The sequence below is a fragment of the Chanos chanos genome, chromosome 5, assembly GCF_902362185.1.
Source record: "Chanos chanos chromosome 5, fChaCha1.1, whole genome shotgun sequence".
Taxonomy (NCBI): Eukaryota; Metazoa; Chordata; class Actinopteri; order Gonorynchiformes; family Chanidae; genus Chanos; species Chanos chanos.
This window is the reverse complement of record NC_044499.1, coordinates 35,419,551-35,430,139: the sequence shown is the minus strand read 5'-3', so window position 1 is coordinate 35,430,139 and position 10,589 is coordinate 35,419,551. Positions and strand designations below refer to the sequence as shown.

Genomic DNA, 10,589 nt, shown 5'->3' with positions numbered 1-10,589 from the left:
AACAGCCTGTACTGTACTGCAGGTTTGGGTATGTATGTGTCTTTATATAGTGTTTCCTTTTTCTGCTGTGTGTCTGTCTAGAATGTCTGTGTATATGTTTATATGCTGTTCATTTCTATGTTGACTGTCCTGTGTATCTGTACACTAGATATGTGTGCATGTTCACTGTGCTCTGTATTGTGTATCTGCACAGTAAGATGTAGATGTGTGAGTTTTTAAAGTTTTTCTGGCAGTACTGTGCTTATGCTGTGTTTCTGTACAGTAGTTTTAGATGCATGTGTCTGTGTGTAAACTATTCTGTCAGTTTTGTGTGTATGCGCAGGTTACCTGTACAGTACATTTCTGTTTGTGTGTATGTTTAGACCATATTTTGTTGGGGCTGTGTGTTTACGTTCACTTTGTTCCTGTCTCGGGGGATGAATCGCATGACCAGGCTTTGTTCATTCTCCTCTACTGGCTGCTGGGAGAGGTTGTTGGTCTGTCGGATGGTGCTCAGAGTACAGCCGTGACGTGGGCAAACAGTAAACTGAGACAGCAACGTCACCAGGATGGCCTTCATCATCACCATGGCGATATGCTTCCCCACACATGCCCGAGGCCCACAGCCAAATGGCTGGAAGAACCGGCTTGGTACCTGTCAGAGACAAGGCTGAGTAATCAACAGGTGAGCCCAGAAAGTCCTGCTTTATACTGCTGATCATCTTTGATGTGATCACTGATTAACATATATTGGTAGTTCAATATACTCTATGTGTATCTGCCTTTTTTTATAGTTAGTCGCATATAGCCTCCTCTAATAAACTTTCATTTCTTTTTAGACTTACAATGAGAAAAATGAAAAGCCACAAAATAGGTTTTACAGAACAAAAATCAACTTTTCAAGAAATTTCTACCCAACATTCGAATTAGTGGACTACATGAGTTGTAGTCAATCCAGTGAAAGATTTGGAAGACTAATTAAGAAATCAACATGCCCCTGTGAACAACAAATGCATGGATGATGAATTTAGTCACCATATTTTTAAAGTATTTAAATTAATCCCTTCATATGAAACTGAGCTGAAGCCTAAATCCACAAATTGTTTGATCTACCTGCTGAGTCTACAGGAGAGATGAGATAAACCGGTCCCTTAATGCCCCCTTAATTATTAATTGTCAAATTTGATCCTTACGTTTTTGTTGAAATTGTCTAAGCTGAACTCGTCAGGTTTGGTGAAGTACTCGGTTTTATGCATCCGTCCGATGTTCAGGATTACGTTGGTCCCTTTAGCAATCTTGTATCCATCAATACAGTCATCCCCAAGAGCTCTTCTCATGATGAAGTCGACCACTGGGTGAAACCTCATGGACTCGTTGATGAAACTCTCCATGACCCTGAGGTTTGGCATGTCCATGTTCTCTACCTGGCGATCACCTGAGAGCACGAGAACTTGTAGAAATCTTTTGTGCTCTGGATGAGTACATTTTCAAGCAGTGGACAGTTAGTTTGATATAATCACTGATATCAAGTGATTATATGAGAAAGTTTAGTAATCAAGGTTGGCTCATCCTCACATTAGAAGTCACAGCTTCCGATATGAGGCTGGGTGAACCCTGCCCTGTTTGGTCACACCGTATCCAAGAATCTGCTTCAACTCTACACATTCATTCTGTTTTACTCAGCTAATTGAAGTCGTGAGAAGGTTCAGAACATTAGATTCAGGTGTAATTCAGAATATTAAATCCAGGAGGAGAACTACTCAGTATGATACCTACTGGAGCTCATTACCTATCAGAGTGTCCATTTCCTGCACCATCTGCTGCTCTACTGCAGGGTTTTGCTTTAAGAGCATCAGCATAAAGAACAGGCTGATGGACAGTGTATCAGGGGCTGCAATAACCATCTCCAACACACACTGCCTGACATCATCTCCCGACAGCTCCCCATGGCTCTGCAGTATGAACATACACAATTGTTCACTTACAGTTTCAAAGAGGCAGTCATTATTTGTTACAATTTCAAGTCTATTGGGCTTTATGTTCTCTAAGGTATGATTGACATTTGTATGAAGACATACAAAAACAGACCTGGGCAAAAATGAGCTCTGTAGCAAAGTCGGTCTCATCTAGTTTGTCTGTTTCAATGATCATTTTTCGCTTCTTCTCAACAAGATCCTCCATTGCTTCCTGCAGCTCCTTCCTGCACAAATCCATTAAGGGAAAGCCATTGTTAGTTATTACTTGAGTCTGTTAATTCAACCACAGCATAAAATCATCCCAGGCATGAGTGTAGGATTAGAGCATGCATAGTAATTAAACTATGTTACATTTAGAAACAGCTTTGGCATGGACTGGACTCACGCTGCCCTTTCGTGTTTTTTGTATATTGTCTTCAACTTGAAGAAAATGTCTGGTTTGATCAGAACCATTTGCCAAGTGTCAAAATATTTGTGAATCTTCAGAAGCAGCTCTTTCTCTGAGGAAGCAAGGTATGTAGTTTAGAGAAGAATACCACAACAGTTATCACAGTCTGTCAGGCACATCACAAAAACAGCTTGTTCTCAAAACCCAAGGAATTGCTATGAAAAAAAACAATGGTAACTAATGATGTGACAAACAATGCAAAATTTGTAAACATGGCAAAATAGCAGAACTTTCTAAGTGGTGTTTTCTCATATTTCTCTAATACTGATTCTGTAAGGTTTTTATGGACAGCATGCGCACACCAGAACACCATACTGTGTTTTATTACTCTCTCCTGTTTGTGTAGTTACGAACCATTTAGAGGTATTCTCAGAAACAGCCTGTTGGAGATATCCACCACTATACAGCGCAGGAGGTTAAGGATATCTATGTGACCGGAGTGGTCGGTGAAGTCCTGGAGGATGCTCAGGTGCTTGTTTGTGGCGCTGACACACTCACCAACTGTCTTCTGCAAGCCAGGACCTGTCAGTGCTAAGGCAAATGCAAACAGAGAAAGATATTGGCCACAGAGTCATTAAAAACTTACAGAATTAGTGTCCTAGAATTTGAGCTAACAACTGATAATCGCTAAATCGTTTCAGACTTTCAGAATGAAGCCCACTGAAGCCTTTTCCTCCTACAAAACTAAAGCTGGGTACATATGAATTTCTTATCTTTCCATTTTGTAAACAAGCACTGATATATCAACCATATGTTTGGTCATTTGATTGATATTAAGGTCTGAGGGTTTCTGTGGATGTGGTTACATTTACATTTACATTCATATTTAAGACAATGAGCTCATACCTTTGGCAAAATACACTCGCACTTTTTTCCACAACATGATGTTGCTGTTGAAAATTATGCCTTGTTCATCCATGCCAATGCACTGCAGGCCTTGTTTACTGGCAAATCTTGCTATATAGTTGCCACTCTTAAGAACATGATATATAGCAGACGACCTGAAAAATATTTCCGATTCTGTTTTGAGCATCTCGTGAGAAAAGTACAAACTAGAACTTTGTTCAACTGCATTTGTCAGCTCAGAAATTCACCTAATTCTTACTGATACCGTGTAGACTGTAAAATGTTGTAGATGCTGAATGTAGAATAACACATATGAAATGAATGACTGGAAATGTTTTTTTAGAACTTGCTTGCTGAGAATGATTGTTTCCTCTCCTTTGATCCAAACCCGGACAATGTTACCATATCTTTGGTTGTAGTAGTTGCAGGCTGTGCCTATTCCCATCCAGATAAACCGGGAGTAAGTGAGAAGGGGGCCCAGACCTAAGCAGAAAGAGGGTCCTGCAAAAATAGAATTTTTTGGGAATATACTGTATGTTCAGAACAATTCATTACTCCTCATACAATGTATATAAAAATACACGCTATCAACTAAATCATAAAAGACAAATAAACTAAACAGTAAAAAATATTACATATTGCTTAGAACTTATTGTAACTAACTGCTAAGATATAAATAATTATAATGTGGAGGTATTAGTGCACAGTTAAAAAAGCATCTATGACATCAAAGAATACTTTTACATCTCTTGCAAGTTTTATCTCTAACAATTAATGGAAATATTTCTCTTCACTCCTCTGTAAACTCTGTTTTGTTGCGCTTCTTGGACACAATGCTGCATTTCTAAGGTAAATTTAGTTTAGGGGACCCACCTGGTATAGCAGATTGGTTTGTTAGGTGTCGGATTGCGACCACAAGACAGAGCAGCACCAAGAGTGTTGCTATAGCGCCAGACATGATGGTCGTCGTTGTGGCGGTGAAGTTGAGTGCCCAAGGAGAAAGCAGCATTCTTAAATCTTTTCCCGTCTCAGACTTTTCCCTCCCAGATTCTTAGGACAAAGTAATCCTAAGTGCTGAAGAAAGATACCCACACTTTTAGGAGGAGTTCCTCAAGGTCTTTAAGGAAAAGAGAAACATCCTACTCCCTTTACATCAAAACCTAGGCAAAACACTGGATTCTTTAATCATTGGAAAAATTATAGAACCTTGAGTGGGATTCACCACCCCCCTCCCACCTCCACCATTTCATTTATATCAGAAACCTTCAGCTCAAAGGATTGTTACTGCAGTAGTCATAACAATCATTTATTGCACGCCATCTGCTTCTGGATACCTTCCTTTGACCTTGAGTGGTATGTTTGCTATGGTGATCAGAGTGATGTGGAACATGTTTCTGAAGCCTGTCACTTCAAAATTGTTCAGATAAACCTTCATCCCATGACAATAAGGCTATATAATGGAACTACTCTTTTTTCAATGTTGAAAGTCACATATATTCTACATGTTTAATGAGAAAGCTAAAAGTAATAGTTATATCTCAGTAGGTTGAATAAATGTTCTACTTAGCAATGGTAATTTTACATTTATTTAATAAAATGTTATTTGATTTTATTTATTCGTTTGGACACAACACAAAAGTAAACAAGAAACAAACAAACAAAACCCCCGTTTTTAGTTGTTTGAAATGCAGTTTCAAGCATAAAAGAAAAGAATAAAAGTATAGGAGAGAAGGGTACTCACCATACTGTTAATCCATAATTACTAAGAGATATTTTAATGATTAAATTATCCGGTCCCGTTCTTAACCTCACTAACAGGTCAATGCAGTGTTTAGTCCATCTATGAAGTGATGAGCTGAGTTCTCCTCATTTTAAAGATGACCGGCCATCTTTTGTCCCAGCTGATCACAGATCTCCCAGTTTCTTTTTTCCTCTCTCTGAATCCTTTGTGGCTGTCCATTTCTTGGTTGCTTGGATACACTCAGATTTTTGGTTTTCGAGTGTCATTCAGTCATGTAACGAGGAAAGCGATTCACCAAACAATTCCAAAGCCCAACAACAAAAAACAAGATGAACTTGCTGTGGAAAAACAGTCTTCTCTCTTTAAAATAAAATCCACGTGAAATGAGTACAGCGCCGAGATCTCCCATGTGTGAAAGTGCCCCACCCCCCCTCCACCCCCATCCTGTCTTTCTTTTAACGTTTCAGCTTTGTCTTTGTTCCAAATACTTTACTAATCCGGTGAGTGAAGGGGCTTTTCAAGAAGCAGGTCAGTCTGACCCAACTAAGAATGAATGACGATTTTTTTTTTTGTGATGGTTGTTTCGCCCCATCAAAGTTTTGTGAATGTCAGACACCCATTACAATGTTGAATCACAAAGAGATGATCATCTCAAAGGTCTATGCAAAGTATGAATAATGGTTTATACATAAGAACATACAGCATACAGCATCTCCAGGATTTGTCCCCTTGTTCTTTTAATTTTTCTAAATCTGATCGGTCTTGCATGTGCTCCATACTATACTAGTATTATATGCTGCATTCGCTGGATAATGAGCCTCAAAGGGGTGCATTTAATTATCAGGTACAATAACTGTGTACAAGGACAGGTTGTTACAGTTCATTTCATTTGAGTAGTTAGCAAGTTTTTTTTTTTATACTGAATTAGTCCTTTAAGGATGACTGCGGTTTTTGTAGTCCTACTGAAAAGCTTTGGAAGAATTTTAACACTGTTTCTCTTTGCTGTCAAGGCAACAGTTTTCCAGCCCATGCTGGTTTTGAGGAAGCGTGCAGAATTGTACTTAAATATAAAAAATAAGTAATGAGAGAACAGGAAGTACAAAGACCTGACAAAGTTTATTTCTCATTAAAGAATGTCAGTTCTACTCTTATACAGCACAAAACATCTTCAGTATGGTTAGTCTTTTTAGAGTCCATCAAAATGTCTCAGACTTCATGGACAAACAACACAATCCATGTATATGGTTCATTCTTAAACATGTGCAATTGCTGCCATCCAACACACTAACAGCATGGCCGGGAGGGAGACAATAAAAAGGAACTTTGTGTCATTGTACATTCATTGAGAAAAAGAAAAAAAGCATAGAACAGAAAGCAGGGAGAATCAGAGAAATAAGTTTATTCATAGCGTCAGTCCATTTATTATTTTTTTGGTTGGATATTGTTTACAGGTTCTTTTTTGTTCTTCTTTCCTCACTGTTGGCTTTACAGAAATGTTGTGCTAAATCCACAACCTACTAACTCTGGATTTTCAGCCCCTCTGGATAATGCCAGTTTTGAATAGCTGATGTTCAACTGAAATTAAGAGAAAATAAAATATAGAACTGTATAGAATATCTTCTTTCTGATAAATAAACAAGTTAGCAGCAATTACAAATATCACTCTTGTTAAGAATATGTGTTTAACAGTACAAGTAGATGGACTCTCATATTTGATGGTGCTGCCAAAATTCATTCATCACAGAGTCACTAAAATGTGTTTGCATTTGTGAAAAGACATCTCTTAAAAATGCCAGTTTCCTTATTTGGTAAAATGTGTCATTATATGATGTGACAGGACCTCATATTAACATTAACTATTAAAGGTATAAGTACATTGAAACAACAAGTGGAACAAAGCCATGCAATATTCCACTGGCTGCTTAACATTTTTACACGAGACACAACTGCCTGTGATAAATGCAAATTTCTTTCATAACAGTGAACAGTGCAAATATGGACATTTCTGCATGTAAATGAAGTTTAGCCACACACAGTGTCTTCTCCAATAGTCCTTGAGGTATGCAAGAAAGCAATCTGGATATTAAGATTAACAAGGGCTGCATTTAGATTGTTTTTTGCTCTTCTGCTCTAATCCAATCCCACAAGACTCTTTTACTTTCAGGTTTATACTACAACCTGACTGAAGGTATATGCACCTTTTAGAGCAGACAGGTACAAGCTGTTTGTAGAACTTCACAGGAGACAAAGTGAAAGAAGCCTTTTGTCATTCAATGTCAAGGACTCTATGAGTGCTGTTCTGGGCAATGTGTGCTGTGACCTTAATCAACTTGGCTGGTCTGGTTTTGGTCTTGGTGTGACATGGGCAGCTTCCCAGTCGTCTGGCAAACCTTCAGGCTCATGTGTAGAGTCCAGCACTTGGGGACGGCTCCATGCTAGAGAAGAGGTCTCTGGTGTGGGGAGAGGCTCTGCAGTGAAAGGAGTCACAATGTCCCATTTCACAGAGAAGAGAGAAGGACATGATGGTGATGGTCACATATTCAGTAGTTCCAGTAAAGACAGAATTAATACAACTGTTTTTTAAGTATGGTGTGGTGTGTGTGTGTGTGTGTGTGTGTGTGTGTGTGTGTGTGTAATGTTTGTATCAAAAGGTCTAACTAAAGTATGAATAGGAGACACATCTCTACAGTTTTAAGCATGCCTGCTTTGTTGGTGTTACAAATTCTACATGTTAACATGTTCTGTTAAAAGGTATATTAACATGATCACAATCAATTTGTACCTTCAATCAAACAATATCACAGAAGCTCAGAATTATTTGAAATATTTGACAAATGATGAGTTGTCTGAATGAAAAAAAGAATTCAACGGATGGGATGGTATTCTTGGAAAGGGATGTTAAGTTTCAAATTACAATAACTGTCTTATCAAGGGAGTCTATGATAATGGAAAATCACAGCGATTATAATCATATCATTTTTTCTCATATTTTTTGAGAAACAGAGTGTTTGCTGGGACATATTCTTCATAATATAGTGTCAGTGTCAAGAACATATTTCCAGTCAGGGTTTTGTGTTTCACTTTCCTAACCAGGGAAATGTGATCGTGGCTTTGATCCTCCAGCTAGAAACAGTTCAATGAGAAAATCAATAACAAGAGAACAATAATTATGTCACAGAGAAAGTTGGAGAGTTTTAAATGGAAATTGCTGGAATATTTCATCACAGTAGAAATAGGCACATTGCCACCCATGGCAATGAGACAGGTGCCTCACAAGAATCAGAGCTGACTTATTTGGCTGAAGCGTTGAATGAAACACCACTGTGTTTATAGGATAATTGTTAACTGGAACCTGCTGAAAAAAATCTGTCCAAAGTGTGTCAAGATACACATCTGACCCAACTTTACAAATTTAACTAGGAATTTTCAGTTGCAAATATACCTTTCACTTGTCTCAGAGCAACAGAACCCCAGTATGTTTATGTCTGCCCAAAGGCATTACTGTTTAATACTGTTTACTGTTTATGGTTTTGAAGCTGTAGATTCCACTTTTTTCATTCTTTTTGAACGAGCATCATTCAGTATGATTAGTTCATTGTCACTGAAATCATAATGGTTTGCAGGACACTTGAAAATCCCTCAAAGGGAACGCCAAATCTCACCATTGGGGTGATAAATTGATTCCTTTGGTTGTAAATTCTTTTCTTTTGTAGACTGGACCTGAAAACTTAAAGAAAATCTGCAGAATGGAAATTGAGAATGCCTTGTGTCACAATTTTAATCTCCTCCACAACTTCAAGAAGTATTCTAAATTTGCCGCTGATGAAAATGAACTCTGGCTGATATATGCTTAAGACACTGATAAAAACAACAAACAAATCTGCAGTCACTCTAAACAATGTCTTATGTTAGATATAAACTGACATTACAGATACAAAATGATCAGTGTTTGTAATTTATTGGTTTATACTGATACTGATGAAACCCCATTAGTAGCATGCAAAACTGACAAAATCCATTTACTGCTTTGGCTGACAACATACCCCCCGCCCCACCCTCAAAAAAAAAAAAAAAATTAAATTAAATAAAAATAGAATGTATACATGTGACATTGACTCAAAGGGAGTAGCATATAACCTCATTTTATACAAAAAAAAACTTTAATCTTTTCTTTTATCAAAACACTTAACAATTCGTGACAAACTATACTGATACATAAGATGCCCATAGTCTTGTGTCATGTAATTTTTATCATGTGCGTATATTGTACACTCCAGCCAGCTCATGCTACATCATACCTTTCAGCCCATGCCTAAACAAAAAGAGAAAGCACAGAGAATTCATAGTTTCTGTAATTTCCAGTTTTTCATTCTCAAAACATTGCTTGCCGGGGTGGTATGATGAGGGGTTGGGTGTGGTCCTGAAGATGGGAAAGGGGCATTTTTCTGACTAAAATGTGAAGGAAAGCAAAAGAAATAGTCATAAATCTCAGGCTGATGAGAGAGTGATCCGAGCGTGGAGAAAATAAATATTTTCATTGTTACCCCAATGCAGAAACAATAGGTTGTCTCTCTACCATACTAAGTGGGTAATGACTTTTTTCTTAGGAGGAACATAATATTGTATTTTCATTGTATCGTATTTTCAAGTTTAATACACTATTTGTATTATTATATTAGAGTCCATTCTATTTAAATGAAGCATCATTTTTTTCTGAGATCAGACTATTTAATTTTCTTTTTCATTTAAAATACTTCATAATGCAGAGGTCAAATAGAAGTCTCACTTTTTAAATATGTTAGATAACATCTGTTTTGCACACATACATTTACCACGTCACACTGCTAATAATTTAAGATTTTGCATTAAAATATTAATGCAGTGCAATGTAACAATATAAGCGCTGCTAGAAACTGAACTCTACTTGCCTACAACCCCCCCCCCCCACACACACACACACACAAGAAAGAAAGAAAGAAAGAAAGAAAGAAAGAAAGAAAGAAAGAAAGAAAGAAAGAAAGAAAATTGTGACCACCAACAATGTGTGGACTGCTGTCTCCATCTACTGTCTGTGGAGAAGGTTGTCAAAGAGATGACAGACCAGCCCCAAATTCTTCATTTTCTCCACCTCTCCTCTTATTTTTGTTCCTTGGCTTAGTTCCTGGTTTCTTTGTCTTTTCAGCCTCACATTAGTTGCACATTACAACCTATTTGCCTCTTATAACTATGCCTAGTTGTGTTACTGATTCTATGGTTACTATTGTAATTAACTCATTTGTGCAGTGGTGTGCTTTGCCTGCCTTTCTCCTCTGGTGAGTCTAGTTTTTCTTCTGCCTTCCACCAACGTTTTACCCAATCTATAGTTATCACTGAGTATCTATCATTGAAAAATAACCAGATGACATGGAAAAATGCACAGCTGATGTCCAGTTTAAAATCACTCCCTTGTCTCTTCCCTTGAGCCCTTACTTAAGTTACATTTCTATAATATGGTAGACTTTTCACTCTGTCAACCAGTGAGCATTGTGGAGACAATACAGATATGCTTGGAAATATTCAGTTCTTCAGATCTCTATGGAGGATTTGGGTTCAGGGGGAT

At 37.7% G+C, this 10,589-nt stretch overlaps 1 protein-coding gene across 1 annotated transcript; it reads right to left on the bottom strand.

The window, feature by feature from the left end:
* Positions 1-358: 358 nt before the first annotated feature.
* cyp19a1b (cytochrome P450, family 19, subfamily A, polypeptide 1b) lies at positions 359-4,258 on the bottom strand. Its single transcript, XM_030774918.1, has 9 exons — positions 4,123-4,258; positions 3,600-3,750; positions 3,250-3,404; positions 2,758-2,934; positions 2,341-2,455; positions 2,068-2,179; positions 1,769-1,931; positions 1,173-1,414; positions 359-634 (listed from the first exon to the last, which is right to left on the bottom strand). Exons 1-9 carry the CDS (start codon positions 4,256-4,258, stop codon positions 359-361), a joined length of 1,527 nt encoding a protein of 508 aa, XP_030630778.1.
* Positions 4,259-10,589: the final 6,331 nt, after the last annotated feature.